Consider the following 19,013-nt stretch of genomic DNA (forward strand, 5'->3'; position numbering starts at 1 on the left):
ATATATATATATATATATATATATATATATATATATATATATATATATATGATCAATTGAGATAAGACATACAAAGATTGTTTACTAAATGAAGATAGTTATCTAGAACAAATAATCTTTTCTGAATATCCCATATGAAAAGGCCATTTTCTGTATAACTAGATCCAAACATGCCAAGGATTATTCTTCTTTGATATTAACCTAAGAAATTAGTGGCATCCACCTTATGTTTATGCGTATGTTTGTCGAATTTATGAAAATACTGTTTTATTAAGAGTCAAAACAGCGCAATCTATTGAATTGTACACTTAATCATTATTTTGTACATAATGACATTATTTAAGTTTGCTAAATACATTTTTAGTTTGGTTGATTTTTGATTACACATTTTGACCTAAGATCGTAAAAGCATAATTCTTTCTAACAAAGCCCTCGACCTTTAGGGCCACAATGCCGGTGATCTAGAATTTTACAGAAAATTTTATACAATTATAATTATTATTATTATTTTACAAAATTTTTATGCAATATCCTCATTGTATGTTTGTGTCTGCTTTGATAAATATATTGTGCAATTATACATGTTTAACATATTAGTCTTAATACATATATATCTGTTATCTCAATGGAATATTATTGTTGTAAATGTTTAAGCTTGTTGTAGAAATATAATATTTTTACTGGTCTAAATGTTGTTTTTTTTTTTTTTTTTATTAGGCGGTTTGGTGGAAAATAGAAATAAAAATTAACAGCAAATATTAGGGTTATGTGCGTTTCAACAAAAGAAGTTTAATAAATAGAGTACAATTCTATTCAAAATGTAAATGTACAACCACATCGATATTTTATTGGTTAGATTATAAAAATTGGACCACATGTGAGAAGTCCATGCAGTAGTGTAACAATATTACAAACAAAAATCTCTACATAACAGAACTTACAGATATTAGTCAACTTTATTTTATACATACTATAGTACACGATTATTTTAACATAATATTCGCCTAATATTATAGGTATTTTATACATTCTATGTATAGTAGATAATATTTTTCATTTTGTAATAAGTTAATAAAACTATAAAATATTCTCTTCAGTTAAACATTAGGCATTTTTATAAGGCTAATGTAGTTATTGGAAACAATATTTGGTGGTTTTCTCTGGGCTCATCAAATACAACGTGAAGTATATATGTAACATAACAATTTATACAAAGCATTTTGTACTTCGCTTTTATAAAATGAAATTCGTGAATAGTTATCATGAGTTCAAATAATATTTATCACATTTAAAAATGTATGCAAATTTTAAAACTAGTTTTGTTGCATGGGATATTTAATATTCACTTTAAGAGTTCGATTTAAATGTATAATTTTAATATACATGTTTAATATTATTTTCTGCAACTAATTTGATGTAATCGTTTCAATCAGTTGAAAATAGTATTGATTTGAGTTCTTTAGTTGTAGTTATGTAGCAGAATTTGCATTATAATTTGAAAACTTGAACTCATGATTTTCAGATGAAATTAATTTCATATGTACAAGTAGAAAGTTTGAATCCATATGAAAACTAAAATGGCAATCTGGTATACATAGACATAATGTATAGAAAAAAAAAAGTTATGATAAAGTAACGAATCGCACCCCGTTCTACTTTTTTTTTTTATCAACATGTAAATTTAAATATAATTTATTAATAAGTTTGAAAGTTCTACTGTGACATTTTGTTTTTTACCAAAATACATGATGTATGTTTGATGGAGACATGTCATTAAGGTTTAAACATTACAAATTATAATTTTAATACTATTTAACAGTTTGCATATATAATGAAAAGAAATTGAGAAAGCTCGGAGATTATTATACTATCACTTCATTTTAACATAAATTCACGTTCATATAGTTTCGTAAATTCTCTTCAATATCGTATAAATAAAATTACAACAAAACATCATTTTTAGGTGGGTGATCTGCTTATTGTCGTGCTGTTTTCTTCAGTTATCGGATAAAAAAATATAATACATTATAATATCGCGGTTTTTAATATGGACGGCTTTTTATGAAAAGAAAACTGAAGATGGAAGTTATTTTATCCAAATTAAAGAAAACGATTTATCGCTAAACTGATTTGACAATAGTAAATTAGAACGGGGTTGAATCGTCGCTTGACTCTATGCAACTCATTATTATAGTAGTAGTATTTATTAAACTACAAATAAATATATTTCATCAGAAATTGGTCGGCGTTCTGACAAGTTGATCACAGAATAGTTAACTTAAAAAGAATTTCTTTGTGATGTAAATGTTGAAATAGTGTGATGTAACTTTTTTTCAGTTGACACTTAATCAAGTAATCATTATAGTGAAATTGATCAATGAGTGACTCATTTTCTTTTGGGATAAGTTAATCTAAATTCAAAAATATTTCCTATGAGCAATCTCAAGGAAGAATATTTCCCATAAACCCATCGGATACAGCATCGCCCGTAATCCGTGTCATAAACAATTAATTATTGCCATCGTGTAAAGATTCATTTCAAAATTATATGAAAACATTAAATAATAATAAAATCAGGTAAAGTAAAAGCTGCCGCAAAAAATGCTGGTACATCTAAATATAGGTGCTATACTAAAATATTACCAACATTATTTCATTGCTGTCATATAATTCATTTTTTACTTCAAAGAAGAACTACATTAGCTTATTGTTGAATGTTATTTTGTAATAATACGTCGCGATTAACATATCGAGATGTATAATAACATTACATTTAATTAAGTATTATTATCTTATCGAAATCAAGCAAGACAAAAAATAACATATTGACTACTATTTATATATAATAATTACAGAAAACGATATACTAGTCTACAAAAAATATATATCATAGCAATTGACATTTGCTCAAATGTAGTTATGAAAGAAGCTACCTATATTTAGCCTTATAATATTCAAATCCAACTTGGCAGGGGGCAAGCTTACAGCTGATTCTCAGAATAAGTTAGTTGACATTAAAACACAAAAGAAATAGAAATTTGTAAAATGAAAAATGTATCCTGCAGAAGAGCTCTATATTATTATTATCGAGACATCTAATATTTAACAACTGTTTTTGAGAATTATAGGCAATGTAGGCATTGATCCTTTTATTAACACCATTTTTATGTATAAAATCTACTATATGAATATATGACGAGTTTTGATAATTTCTTTAATGTGAATTAAATCTAAGAATTACTAATTGCTCCCTTATAGATATAATTATGATTTTTATGATTTGCTTTATGATTAAACATTACATTTCGTGGTTTGCATACAAATAATTAACAAAACTGCCTCGTTTGGAGGCGAAACACTTAGCAACAAAATAACACTCAACAACAACTTGCTAACAACATAGTTAACAATCTATAGTGCATCTAACAAACAATACGCAAACATCCCACACATTAGCACTTCATAATCTGAAAACCACTGTTATCCCGATTTGTAAAATGTATAAAAAGGAATGTTCATTTACTGCACATTATAACAAAGAAGCAAGATATTATATAAAGAAGAAGAAAGAAATGATATTGTTATAAACACAAAAGTGTAAAGATGTATTACAAAAAAATAAATTACAAGTCAATATTAACAAATAAAAATGAAATAAATATTCATTTTGGCCTCAGTTTATGTAAACAGATTTTGGCATTCAAATAAAGACTCACTCTAAAATCTAACTCATGAGTATAATTCAACAATATCTAACTTCATCGATGAATTCACTAGTGTCTAATATAATTTGCTCTTATCGTCTGTAGACTACATTGCAAAATAAATTTAATGCATTTCTAGCTTCATTACTCTTAAATCTACCTAGACAATCTTATTTACAATCTCTACAGCTTAATTGTTCAATTTGCAATAATTACAAGTTCACCCTAACCTTCTACAGGGGACAAATTGCATCCGTAACGTCAAGATCGGTCTTTCGCCGTAATATCGGAAGTCAGCTGAGAGGTGTGACGGCGAATATGCGCGGGGACGTCAGTCCACGCGTGACGTCTCTGTATAATTATCGTCCAAATAGCTCTGTAACACATGAGCTTGGTGTCCTATATGGTGTGTGCTTAACGAGTCGAAATTAACGTTCTGATCCACATATGTATTGTGCACTTGGTGAGGCGGTTCTACACGAAATTGACCTAAAGTCCACGCGTCACTAATGTCTTCGTTGGGTTTTCTCACTCCACTATCAAAAACAGGCATATTGTTCCAAGACTGCGCTGGGGGAGTGTTGAGCATGGTGGGAATGTTGTCAACGCGCGGTGGGATTTGATGTTCGACGTTATACGACGGAGTCCCCCATACCATTGACTCTATATTAGATGTAGGAGCGGACAAATTATATCTGTCCATACTCCATGAGTTAGTAACATCAGGATTCGCCACATTATTATGCACTATTTCTGGCACTTTAGCAACTGATCGATTGTACATATCTTGTGTCCTTCCACTTACAGTGGTTCTAGACGCTGGAACAGTATCTGGGCTTGGCAAATGGCAATCTGGACGTTTCATAGGGCTGTAACCACCAACGCCTGGGCTCTTTTTATTAGAATAAGCCACATTATCAACACTAGGCCTTGGTGAATAAGGACTATGATGATGTCGATCTTGTCTCGACATAGGGCTATATTGACCGGGTGTTTTATTCGGAGTGTTTCTAATATCACTTTTTACATTAAGGCCTGGATCAGGACTTGTATGGGTGGAAGGGTGAGGGGAAAATGGGGCATGATGTTTTGGCATAGGACTATAATTACCAGTGTTCCATGCACCGGTTTTTTGGAGGTCTGTTTTGACTATTTGACTTGTATCAGGACTTGGTTGTGCAGAGTATGGACTAGGTTGTGATGAATATGGACTAGGCTGAGTAGAGTACGGGCTGGGCTGAGTTGAGTATGGACTAGGTTGAGCGGGACTTGGTTGAGCAGAGTAAGGGCTTCTCTGAGAGGAAAACTGATTTTCCTGTCTGGGCATTGGACTGCCATAATTCCAATTATTAGGATTTTTTATGTCTTGTTTGAGAGCAATAGTTTCTGGACTAGGTTTATTTTCGAGTGAAGTAGTTGGACTACACTGTTCTATCATTTTGCCTTGCCTTATTTTACTATGGTTCTCTAATCTATTTAAGGGGCTTGCCTCTGATTTATTTGTAGGCGTAGTTTTGAATTGTCCTAAATTCCAAGAACTATTGCTTTTTATTGATTCAGTTTGCACTTCGGGACTATTCTGAACTTGGCTGTCTGGCTTTGAGACAGGACTAAAATAAGGACTGCCCAGATCTGCTTTAATCGGTTCTGATCGAGGAGTAGAAGATGAGTCAGGTCTGGATTGTGCCATAGGACTAAGTAATTTTGGAGTAGAATCACCAGGAGAGTGTTTAGACACAGCTGATGTTACAGTGTCTGTTACTTCTTTGCTTGCTAATATTTCACTGGTTTTACTATCTGGAGATTTTGTACTTTCCTGGGTTGGTTGTTTAGAATATGAATCTGACAAACTCTTGGGTTCCTGAAACACAGGTGAAGAAGACTGATCTTGAGATTTTGTCTCTTCTTTATCATCAGAACTATGAGAAATGCCATGCTTCGGAGATCCCTTCAGTTCACTGTCTGATTCTGATTCAGCTTCTGTTTTCTTTACGTCTTTCTTCTTCATTCCTTTCTCAGAATTATTATCTTTGGTTTTCGCCTTTTCAGGATCTAAGCTGTCCTTAAGGTCCTGTAATTCTTTGCCAGTAAATAATCGCTTCATTCCCCTTGGTAGAGCTCGACACGAACTAAGATTGATTGATTCTACAAGGGGGCACTTAAGAAGGACTTTCTTTACTGCTTCCCAAGATACTGATGACCCACAAAGATTCAATGTTCTGTAATAAATATATAACAAATTAAAATGAATATGATCCACATGGAAAATAGCAATGGCAGGTATTTTTCACGATTTACGATGGTAGATGGTAGATAGATGGTAGGATCACTTAATAGAGAGTGATCTCTTTTGTTTGTAGATTGAATATCATAGAACACACAGCATTCTATATTGCTATTTCTGAGGATAAGTGTCTCGATTCCTAGTAATTTTACTGCTAATTCCAGCTCTTAATCTGAATCACAGACAATCATATCCACTTGGTGGTAGAAACATAACAGTGACAGAGATATTATGTAATGTAAAGTTATTAATTTAAAAATATTATAGAAGTTTATTATAGAAATTAGCAAAAGAAAAGGAGATAACCCAACTAATGGAAAGAATGTTAACACTATAGACATGTATTGTAAAAATCATTGATTACATTGTGACATTCATAATAACCCTCACGTGTTACCATTTCAGTTACTTTATTGCCATATTCCAATTTTTCGAATCAACATAAAGCCATAGACAAATTCAATATTTACCTTAGTTTACTATCAGATGAATCCGCAAGTGCGGAAACTGCAGCGTCGAGCACTTGTGTAGCAGACGCCCAAGATAGGTCGAGCTCTATTAAACTATGCGACCACTTTTCACAGATCAGCTCTAAGCACGCATTGCTTTGACGCGTCACGTTGCAACCTAGAGACAAATGAGTCAAGTCAGGAACTATTTTTGTATATTACATTTTCTTGTAATTGTTATGAAATTAATAGAAAAAAGGTACATTTTTTAAATATTGTGCTCTGTGATAATTTTTGAATACCTACCATTAAAAATAATGAGTAATCAAAAATAAAACATTTATGTTGGAATCCAATCCATAAACATTTGAAGTCGAGTTCACCACTAGGGTATTCAACTATGAGTAGCATGAATTTCATATATAGCCACAATAACAACAAATACAGAAACAATAATTCTGCCTGCGCTATTATTTTATATTGGCGAGGTATTACTGAACGATCAAGTCAACTGCATAATATTTTAATTGATGATAATAAATGGCAACTCCGCCTGCGCTATCGGTATACGCGGGCGGACCAGTAGTTTGGTTACCTCCAAGGAAAAGATGCTGCAGGTCCCAGGCAGGCACGCGGACCAGGCCGGAGTCGGAGAGACGCTGCAGGCCGCGCAGGTCGAGTAGCCGCAGACGAGTGGCGCCGCGCACCAGCCGCGACAGTGCCTCGTCCCCGAGGCGGTATTCACCTACGCCCACCCGCTCCGTCGCCGCCGACCCCGCGATCGACAGCTCCTCCAGTTGCGACCACCCGCCCGCCTCCATCTGACACGGAATCACCGCGAATTTATATAATAACTTTGTGATTTTTTTTATTCTATATTAATTGTTTCTCATAGCTTTAATTTGCATAATTTGCAAATAGCATTTGAATTGAAACAATAAAAATGGTATCCAAGGTATGTACCCAAGAAATTTAAATGCATTCAACCATTGAAGTGTTAATGAATAATAGCAAACATCAAAGCACCTTTTTAAACTTTCACATTTATAGTATTAGTAGGCAGACCTTATGTTATGGGTGCTAAAACAAGTAATTAGTAAATACGAGCAATGATTTTATTCAAAAATTTATTAATTGTGTAACAGTTACTTCTTGATATTTTACATGAAAATGAAATAAGAAACGTCATCTCTTTCAGCGATGCCACTACCTATTCGATAATACAAAGTCACAGCAGAGAGTATTCTTTCTAAGGTTCTCATTAGTTTGTAAAAGCAGATATTTCCTATCATATATCATAAAATACATGGCTTGAAGTTATTTGAATAGGAATAAATATTACCTGTTGTGATGTAGTAGCTGAAGCCAGTACGAGCTGCGAGTTTGCTGCTCTAAACACTCGTAATTTTGGACAACCTTTCTGTAGTGCTTCAAGCGGCACAGAGGCAGGGTGTGATGTGGCGAGGGCACCAGATATGTCCAACACTTCGAGATTCAGACAATGCGTCTGCAAATATACATTTATGGTAATTAGGCAATATTATTATAATATTAGAAATTGCTAACGGGCTAAATAGAAAGGGGTAATGAAAGACAGAAAATAGCAATTGAGATATATAATTATCATAGGCGTATTTGAGGAGAGCACTAGGTGGGCCATGCCCAACCCAAAAATGTTTGGTAACGTCCCCAAATTTGTCTAATAATAGAGAACAAGTACGCAATAAGATAAATGCGATTTTTTTAGGAACCAGGTTCCCCCTGGAAAATAATCTTAAATACACCAATGGTAATTATTTCTACAAACTAGTTTTAAAACTTCTTCAACATATGATCTTGTTAACAAGGAAGACACGACAGGAACTGCTATAAATAATGACCATTCATTTACCTTCGATTTATCTACTGTCCTTTAAGTGATAAAAGTTAGTGTAACTTATCTACAAGGAATAATAGTATACTATAAAAATATAAGTGATATTTAAATATACTTAAGACTGGAGCTAAATCTCACTAATTTAATAAAATTATAATTAGACGATGCCCGTTCATGGGAAATATTTAAGGGACACTAATATGAGGGGTTCTCATAAAACCAACAGATGCTAAAATAATAATATTTAAATTTTCTTTTATCCGTTTGTTCTGGCATCACGCAAAAATTACAGCACCAAATTAGAAGAAGGTCTAACTTAAAATATGGTATATGGGTTATCCTAATATTCTATGTACGAAATGGTATATTTTCCTATTTCTGAAATTAATGCATACAAAGTAGCGAGTGAAAAGCTAGAACATTCTATAAATTTAAATCCTGTTATATTTAATGAAAACATTTAATTAAATTAATTTAATATATTGTGCTAATTATGTACGAAGGAAGTAAATTATTAATCCATACCGCAACAGATGAGAGTATCTGCGTCAATGCTGTGAACTTGTTATTCGCGAGATTTAGGTGCGTAAGACGTGATCCAAAATTCTCCGCTATTCTAGCCATAGAGGCGGCCGATAGGCAAGAGCTTGAACTTGTCTCAGACTGTAAAAATAAATAAAACATTTTTTAATTCACTCTTAACTAAAAATAGTAAAATGTTGTAATTTCAATACTGGCAATTAAACTTAATATAAATAATGTTTGCTCCTTGGTATGGTAACTCTATTCTCTCTCTCAATTTTTCGAATCTGTCGAGGATTAACATCCAAAAGTTGCTTTCGTAAATTAGAAGTTCATCTATTATTTATTAATATTTAAGTAAATGTATCATCATCATCATCGACATATTAAACGTCAACTGTCCACTGCTGAACACAGCCCTTCTCCATACGGGGGGCTATTGCCAGTAGTTGCCACGTTTTGTAGTCAGGTTGGCAACCGCAGTTAGGATTTGGTGATGTTTTAACCCTTAAATACCTGAAGTTTCAAATTTTATACCGGGGTTATAAATCACATTGGACGCCTACAATCGATTTTATTTTAATATTTGGCTGTTTACATGTTACCAAATGTCTTTTTTCAAAATAAATATATAAAAATATAGTTTGGATTTTTTTACTATTTTTCCCCATTAGTAAACACAGTAAAGGGTACACTTATATATTTTTTTATTTGATTTAAAAAATCAGGCTTTTAAGGGTTAAGAGGGATGCTACTGCTAATTCCTCGATCATTAAGTTACCTTAGTCGCCTTTTACGACACCCACGAAAAAAGATGGCCCATTCTATACACGGCGATAAAAGATTAAATAAAATATATTTAACATATATTTAAACTGTATAGTATATGGTAGAACAGATTTTAGACATGAGTAATACTACATTACGACGCGAAATTGCGCCACCTCACTTCTCTGCGCTGGACAACTTACCTCTTCAAAACGAGTTGGAGAATAGCGCATTACTGAGAGACGTGATATATGTAATGGATTATAACATAATTAAAGATTATCTGCCACAAAAAAAAAATTACATCAATTGTGGCAAAACCAGTTATTTTGATTTGAAACCTAAATATTGAACTGATTTTAATAAACTTTCTATGGACTCAATCTGAAAGTATATAGTTACCCATAAAAAAACAGTTCCAAATCGGTTTATAAATCAAGTAGTGCAAAGGTAACAAACATAAAAAAAAAACAAATTGAGAATCTCCTCCTTTTTTAAAGTTGGTTGATAAAAAGATTCGAAGCAGACAGAATTGATTTCCAAAATACTTTATTAACGACATTATTTTTGACTTAATTATACTCTGAAGAGATATTAATACAGAATTAGATGTATAAATGTTGAACTTTAGATGTTAAAGTAAAAAAGTAAAAAAATATTACCGTAAGCGAGAGGTCAAGTCGTTGAAGTTTGGGTAGTCCCTGAACAAGTTCAAACAGTTGTTCAGGTGTGATGCGACTCCATCCCGCCACGCTCAACTCAATTAGTTCAGGGCAATAGTCAGCCACGCAAGCTAGCACCCATGTTACATTGCACACTTTCCATTGAGCTGAAGTATCAAATTTTAATATATCAAAAGTTATAATTTAAACTTATTACAAAGTAAAAAGTATTATTTCTGCTGTATATTACATAAGTTTGTAAAATGGTTTATTGGTTTAAAGTGTAGTCACAGAATTTAATGTTTATATTGTTTGAAGTAAAATTTTCTATAGTGTGGGAATTACTATTAAAGTATTATAAACAAATAAAAGTACCACTTCCTTCTATATCAGGATATCACACTCATCTAAAGGAAATATTAACAATTGTAGTTGATGAGAGCATAGCTCAAGTTTTTGCGTGAATTAATAATAAATATCCATCAATACATCTATCCTCACAAACTTTTACAATAATAGTGTAATTTATCAGCAGATTGAATTATAACGTAATTAAATTGGGATCGATTCAAAATCACATGAAATCATACTTACCAATATTTAAACTTTGACATTGTGACAGTCGGTTCTCCAGAAGCCATACCAGTTTGTAGTCTGTTTTGCATTTCTCAGTTGTATACTGTGCAAGATCTACATTCTTCCACAGTTGTGGCTTACAACTTACACTGTGCCATTTTTTACACACTCTTCCCAATCTATTGTACAAAAAAAAATGTTGAGATGTAAGTACACTCAGTAGTTTCACATTTTAAATTTTCATTAAGCATTAGTACAAACAAATAACTTAGTAATGAATTATCAGTCATTATCAATTATCGAGTGGTTTCTATATTCTCTCATTGTTAAAAGATATTAAATTGATGAAACTATATGGTGGCGGAAATTTCGCGCGTGTTTCTTAAATTATAAGTAAAAATTATAAGTAATTTTCCTTTTTCATTTTTATTTATTATACTGACAAACTTTTTACCTGATAACTGTCGGGAGAGTGCCCTGCGATGACACAACATAGGCAAATATCTTTTCCAGAATTTCTTCAGGAATAGAGCTTGCCCATGGACTTTGTGGTCCAGATTCCTTACTTGTGGCGTCACTAACTCTATTTCTTTCAGTCTTATCACTTTTATCTGAAAAATATAGAGTAATACAAATGAATAAACATATTTAATTATTATCCAGGTTGGATAATGAAGCGTTTATGACGTAATAGTATTTTACTTTTTAACTAACAAGTACTTTCTTTAGTTTACGAGGAAAAGATAAATTAATTTAGGAATTCAAAAAAACAGCTAGAGAAGAACAATTTAACATATTTGGCTGATAAAATCTTATTCTTCTTATGTTAAATCATAAAAAGTAAAAATTTAAATTTGTGATACGAAAACTATCCACAAACAACATAGTATGAGTCAGATACTATATTATGTGTGAATGTTTTCATACACAACATAGAAAAATACTTCCTACGCTACCGAATTTCCAATCGCGTAGTTTGACCTTACGTGTTTCATTTAATAAAGAAATGTACATCTACTGCTACAGTAATATAAATATTAAGTGTATATAATAAAATGCAAAGTATCCTAAGGGCTATGAGATTCTTTAGTGTGGTGTAGTGTCACTCCTGTGTATGTTCTCCATTTCTTGTTACAAGCTCGCATTGGTCTGTTTTTTTTTTAGACCAAAACACAAGTAGTGAATTGTTGATACGTACCCTTACTTTTACTTGTATTAGATTTACGGGCTTTAGACGTTTTGGGTCGTGTAGCCCGTGGTTTTGGTGCAGCGACACTCATGGTAGCCATATTGTCGCCGCGGGGATCGTACTCCTCGCCTGAACTTTCGCTTACTACGGGTGACGTAGCTTGCTTCTTCTTAGATTTTCTTTGTCCAAGGTCAGATATTGACGTTGGTGTAGGAGTCATCTAGAAATACGACAATAATAATATTAGTATCTTAACTACACACGACTAGCAACCCGCCCCGGCTTCGCACGGGTGTAATTCTGTAAGAAGCATTTTTAATTTAATTTCACTTGAATTATTTATATGTCATTGTTTATTTTTATGTTTCTTGTTTAATAAGGGGTTAAATAAATATTTTTTATTATTTAGAACTTCTCTGTAAACGACGTTTTGTGTTTTATTATTATGTTGTAGTAAAATCTTTTCTTAAATCTATCCATACTAAGTCGAGACTTTGGCCTTGGAACTTATTAATTATTAAAGCGAATGATGTTTTCACAGGAAATTGAAAAATGTTTGAAAGGTATTGACAAATAGGTAGGAATCATAGGTATTCGGGGTATGTGCGCTAACTAACCGGCTGCAGGCCCAGTGATTATGTTCGCTGCAATGATATTGTCCCTCAATTCATTTATAAGAATTCTAGTGCTATTGCAAACGTTAGGAGGGTTTAAATTTCGTAATAGTATTATAAGTGTTCCATTTTTTAGCGTTATTTCATGTGGCGGAAGTCCAGACAAATACGGAGCATTTAAAAATTGCTATGGGTAATTTACTGTGTCTTCGATATTAGTAACAGTGTCTATCGATTTGTATGTTTTGACCGGGCCGGTGACTTTCTGTAAAATTCAATTATTTATTTCGTCGACAGTGTCATCTCACTATTACTCTAGAACACAGCCAATGAAAATCCCTTTTGTATAAATTTTTGATTCATGGTGGCAAGCAACACGAATAAGCACGGTGGCGTTCGCAAGACAGTGCGTTTTCTGTATTTTACTTAATAAAGCATTTTTAATAAAAAAAAACTTAACAATTAAAGTTTCTAATTTAAAAACTATTATTTAAAATAAATACTTAAATTAGTATTGTATTAATAGACTAAACGTAGGTCAGTTTGTTTAAACCGTGACATTATTCTCTAAGAATATTTATACCCGTCAAAACTTCTAAACAAAAAGTCCCATCTGAATACTTTAAAGTGCAATTTACACGTACATAATTAGTCATAATTTTCAAACAATTTAAATGGATAAGGATTAATATTATGATACCAATATCAGCACTATTTGATTTCACCCGTACTTGAACTTAATAATTTAAACGAAAACTGTTTATGTGACTTAACTATAATAGTTAGGTCAATACTGTCTCGGATTTTTTGTGAGTAATCATGAATACTATTAATATATAGAACACTATTTTATATATCGTCAATAGTTTTTGCAGCGGACGCAAAATAATAATTAATAAAGGTAACATTTTCATACCTTGGGTTACATTGTTCCAAATTAGGTAGAAATCTCTAATTTTATAGCGAATTAGCAGTAGATTACTTATAAATAATTAAACATAAATTTGATTTTACAGATCGAAGTAAGAAACAGTAGATTTTTTTATAATACTTAAAATGGACACGCTAAGAGTCTGGAAAATAGTAACCGTCGCCTATAGACATGAACAGCACCATCGTCGTTAAGAATACACAGTGATGGTTATGGTACTTCTCATGTATTGTTTATGTATGTATCATTCTTGTAGCTTATTGTGCAAAATTTCATTTAAATCGGTCTAACAGTTTTGAAGACTAGTCCATACAAACAGAGGAACAAAACATTTGAAAAAATCTGGATATGTTCTATTTCACTTCTAACATACCCCTGACTCCGTTTTTATCGTTTTTTTTTATGCCCAGATATTCGACCTTTACAGTTTAATTTATGTATAGATACGACGAATAATATATACATTATTCGTAGGATTTTCAATAGCTATTACAACTTTAATACTAAACAATAACATCTTTACATTGCATTTTAAAAATTTTAAAGTGAGTTCGTTTGTTACGTTTTGGCGCTTTAATGGCTCAACAAATCATTATAAAACTTAGCATACTATATACAAGGAAGAATGCGTAATGGCAACTTTTTATCCCGGTCAATCAATATATACTGATCATGCGGATGTAATCGCGGGTAAAGACCACTGTTATTGTAATTTATGCCTGTGGGAGAAAGGAATTCTTAGTAAGGGGGGGGGGGGGTACAACAGTCCCATTGTTAGCAAAATATATATTATCCCATAGTGGTTAATTATTGTTGAATTCACCACGAGGGACCAACTGACCTACTTCATTCTCATTTACCTCATTGGTGCCCTGCCAATTTATAGTGACAAAGAAGGAGTTTCTATTTCATTTTCATCCATTAAAAATAATATGCGTGTGAAGCCATAGGCGTATTAGAGATTATTTTCTAAGGTGGGCTTGAGCCCTTACAAAAGGCGCATTATATACTTTCAGATCTGCCTTTGCGTACAGCATAGAAAGTTCCTCTTGCAACTTAGGGTGGGCACGTTTATCCAGCGCCCGTTTTAAATGTCTACGTTTGAAGGCTTCGTCTTCGGCGTGGGTATCATTTTCGTTTTTAGGTGAACAATTTAGTAACTTTTTACTAAATTAGTTTTACTCGCTATTTAGATTTGTTGATTAACTAGAATAAATAGTAGCTTATCTTAGATACACAATCTTGACTTAACTTGACGTAATTGTAGGTAAATAACACCTACGTAGCTGATTTTTATGTCTAACTCAATTCTAAATAAAATAGTACACGACGATTGGTTGAGATATTAAGGCATCAAGAGGTAACAAACAAACTTACTTCCACATTTATAATTTGTATTACATAGTATAATAATACAAAAAAAAAAAAATAGCATACCTACTTTTTTAGACAAAAAAAAACAATAAGAGATTTTTTAAAATAATATTTAAATAAAAACTATCTGTGTATATATATAATGAAACTAAGTGTTATTAAGATATTTATTGTGGACAAGCAAATTTTTTAAAGATCTACGAGATGAAGTAGAGTATCTACTTTCATTGCATTAGTTTTTTCATCAATAATGTATTGTTGATTTATAGTTTTTCTGTAAAATTGCATATTAACTGTAATAATTTTTAAAACATTACCTGATGTTCTTTATATTTTTAATGCATTTTATTGCATATAATATACAATTGTATATACAGAAAAGAATAGGACCTAAATTTGATCCTTGTGGTACTCCTAAATTAGTAAATTTGAATTTTATTTTAGAAAATAATCAATCAAATTTTCTACTTAAGAGATAATTAATTGTCTGAGAATATATACCTATAAATATTATACATTCTAACATTTTCAGTAATAATGAATGACTGGCTTTATCTGAGGCTTTATTAAAATCAATACAAATTTTAAATATTGAAGCCCTCTGTCCAATGTTTTAGATATGTCTAGCAGAGCCAGTTAAATTTGTCTTCACAGAGTAACCCACCTTACAACTAACATAAGGAAGCTTAAATGACAAAATAGTATACAATAAGTTAAAAATTCAATTTTCAAAAACCTAATAAAACAGAAATTGCCCTATATTTTCTCTTAATCATCATATATATTTATACAGTCTTACAGTTTATAACAAACTATAAAAGTATTGAAGAAGAGAAATGCTCATCATTAAAGGAAATAGTAATAAGAGTGTCTCTTTTACATATGTAATTTCCATAAACATTTTGTTTATGGAAATTAAATAGGTCATGTGATATTGGTGCAATAAAGTGTTTAATAATGTGCCACTGGTGAGCACTCTACAATAATTATTGCTAAAGATGAACCTTCTCATAGCATATTCAGGTCATAAGGAAAGATTTTTTTTCCAAGTTATTATTATATATCATTATTAATAGATAAATAAACATAATTAACAATTACATAAATTATAAATTATAGTCTACCTATATATTAAAATAATTATAAATATTAAAATAAAATGAAAAAGCTAAAAAAAAGTAATATTTTAATTTTTTCAATCAATCCTTACAAGGGTACAGGTGAAAATAAATATAGGATAAGAGTAAAGGAACAATAGCTGATAGAAAATGCAAAAAACAAATACTGCACCAATTATAAATAACGGTATAAAAAGATTTAATCTATCTGTCATATTATTATGTCTAAAATACTGACTAAATTAAAGGTTAATGAAAAGCAAGATTGAAATCCAAGGATGGATAAGATATTGTAAGTCATCAAAAATTTCAGACTTATAGTCCATTTCAATAGAATCTAATGAAAGTATTAACAAACTAATAATTGATTTAAACATAAAACAGTCAGGTAATGTCTAATTGTAGTACAAATAAAAAAAAGACTAATTCATCAAATGTTTGAATTTGTTACTGATATGATTTACATATTGATAATAGTTACACATTTCTATGATATTTTCAACAAAACTTGATTACTTTTTCAAGTTCTATTAATACACTATACTTGTTTATTATATAGTTATGACGATATTGTGATGAATTTTTGTAACATAAATAAAAGTAAAGTTTTTATCATGTAATGAATATAAAAATATCATCATCAAAATTTTAATGTACTCTAATTGATAAAACATTATCTATATATTTTCACATCAGGCCTTTAGGTATAATGAAATATAGTAAAAACCCAATGACATTAAAACAATAAAGTAAATAAGACTTATTCTAAAAGATAATTTCTTTAACCTAACTCAAAAATTTAGAAATTTTCAGCATATAATAAGATTCAGAATTTAAAACGCTGTGTTGTTTACTAAAATTGCTTCCTAATTAATTTTACGACTCTAGAAAGGGTAGGTTTGAAAATGTAATCAAGAAATAAAAGCTAATATGTACTGAAAGTAAATAACTGTCTATCTAGATTACAAACTAGCTCAGCCCTTAACTCCTCTGTATGGCAGCTGATTATAGGATATTTAATAAAGACTGTTCTAAACAATTTCATAAAATAGAGTGACTAGAACATATGTTATGACCTGTTCTATTTAATATACCATTTAAGAAGAGCTAATAACAATTTCATTACAAAATTATTTAGTGGTTTATATTTAATTTTTCCATTTTTTCATGATAGATAGATGTAGATCAAATTGGAAAATGGTTCTTTTGCTTATTTGCAGCCTACTTAGCCAATTTATGAAAAAAAATATCAATATATAGAATTTTCATATCTCATAAGCTTATACTAGACATTAAGTTAAAATAAGAAAAATTGTACTTACGGTTTCATTCAGGCTGGTTCTTTTAATTTTTATCTTTATATTATTAGTGTCCATATCCACTATTTGACTTCGATATGTGGGTACACATTCAGACTTCTTTTTCTTTTTGCTACGAGAACTAGAAATACCCAACATAGAACGAGGTTTACCACTACAAGGAATTACACCATGAGTTCTTCGCTCTTTTGAAGAGTTCTTTTTACTCTTCTTTGTTGATAATTGACTAAGTTCATGACTGTACGGTTTACCACTTTGTCGTGGTACATTTATTATTGGTAACTTCACACTACACTTGAGCACTTCATCCTCAGAACTGTCACTTTCTTCAGTTTGTTCCCCTTCATCCCACTGTTCATCTTCATCATCTTGACACTCACTACTACTAACTAAATTTAAGTTTTTACCACCTTTCACTTGAGAGTGCATTTTAATATTTGGTGGAGATATCCTAACATTTGAATTGCGAGGTGAACTTCTTCTCCTTTTAGTTTCAGGAGAAAGACATCCATTTGCAATGGAGCGCTCAGAATGTCGTCTAGAGTGTTGTTTGTGCTTTCTGTGTCGAGGTTTTGTGGTAGAGGGCATTGCTCCATTTGCTATCTGCAGTTTTTGGCTGGCGATTTCGTCAATACTCTGCTCGAAGTCTGTTTCGAGTTTAACGAAGGAGACGCCTTCGATGTCTTCCTGTGTCATGATCGCGTCAGGGACCACAGGTGTCAACTTGGGTAGGCGCACATCAGGGAATAGGTCCTTGCGGACGGTGAGTCTCATCGCTGGCTCCGAGTTCGCGGCCTCGTAACTGCCGTTCACGGGACTCGAACGACCCGACATGCCGCCCGCCTCCCGCCGCCCTCGCGTACCACTTCTACAAACCGCTCACCTGTCCGCGAGGTAAACAATCGGTTTGACACATCACATTTTCACTTTTGTGATCAAGCGATTCACTGATCGTTATGCCAAAATAGGATTATGTCTATGATTGCAGATAATTGATGCACTAAACATTATAATATCTTCACTTTATACCTCTTGTGACAGTCCAAGGGATCTTTTTTCTTTACGTATTCGCATTTTAGGTCATCCATGTTCATGTAACGTTGTGATTGCGAAAAACAAAGTACGGATCATTTTCGCGGACACTTACGCTTGTATCTTTGGTAACTACTGATAACATGTACAATCTTTGAAAGTATAGACATAATACACACTGAATCTTAATTATTTTCGTCGACAGCGAGTTGATGAAAACTGTTGACCTTGTTTAGAAGCTTATTATGTTTCAAATTTTAATCAACAGATGCAGACATTGTCACAAAAAAGTTGTTCAATGTATACGGTCTAACTTCGCATAGAGGTTCATAGCGTAGTATAAAAAAATATAATATTACTATTATCGGTATGTAGGTATCTAAAATTTTTATTATATCCCTCATATAGTATATTCAATCTGTTTTTAATAAAAAGTAAATATTTAACTACGAGATTATAAAAGAAAATAATTTTTAAAATACGGTTATACGCCATTACAAGCATAACAAAGATAGCAAGTCATGATGTTTCTTTTAAATGTAATAGTGTTATTTCATAATTTTAACAGATGGCGTTACTTGGTTGATTTACAGAA

The 19,013-nt window shown here is 31.7% G+C and overlaps 1 protein-coding gene across 1 annotated transcript; it reads right to left on the bottom strand.

Moving 5' to 3' along the window:
• Positions 1-39: 39 nt before the first annotated feature.
• Positions 40-18,721, bottom strand: LOC113522559 (uncharacterized). The gene is made up of 10 exons (XM_026908285.3): positions 17,390-18,721; positions 12,040-12,250; positions 11,296-11,452; positions 10,860-11,020; positions 10,266-10,432; positions 8,839-8,976; positions 7,780-7,944; positions 7,033-7,258; positions 6,459-6,615; positions 40-5,923 (listed from the first exon to the last, which is right to left on the bottom strand). Exons 1-10 carry the CDS (start codon positions 18,218-18,220, stop codon positions 4,036-4,038), a joined length of 4,101 nt encoding a protein of 1,366 aa, XP_026764086.1. The 5' UTR covers positions 18,221-18,721; the 3' UTR covers positions 40-4,035.
• Between the last annotated feature and the right edge of the window lie 292 nt (positions 18,722-19,013).

The sequence above is a fragment of the Galleria mellonella genome, unplaced genomic scaffold, assembly GCF_026898425.1.
Source record: "Galleria mellonella isolate WM207_F2 unplaced genomic scaffold, CSIRO_AGI_GalMel_v1 utg38, whole genome shotgun sequence".
Lineage (NCBI taxonomy): Eukaryota > Metazoa > Arthropoda > Insecta > Lepidoptera > Pyralidae > Galleria > Galleria mellonella.

Excerpts from the sequence above, each read along its gene's own strand:
- LOC113522559 (XM_026908285.3), bottom strand. The coding sequence starts at position 18,220 with ATGTCGGGTCGTTCGAGTCCCGTGAACGGCAGTTACGAGGCCGCGAAC. Across the intron at positions 8,977-10,265 it reads GACTTGACCTCTCGCTTACG|TCTGAGACAAGTTCAAGCTC; the intron begins GTAATATTTTTT and ends TTATTTTTACAG. Across the intron at positions 6,616-7,032 it reads GCAGCATCTTTTCCTTGGAG|GTTGCAACGTGACGCGTCAA; the intron begins GTAACCAAACTA and ends ATTTGTCTCTAG.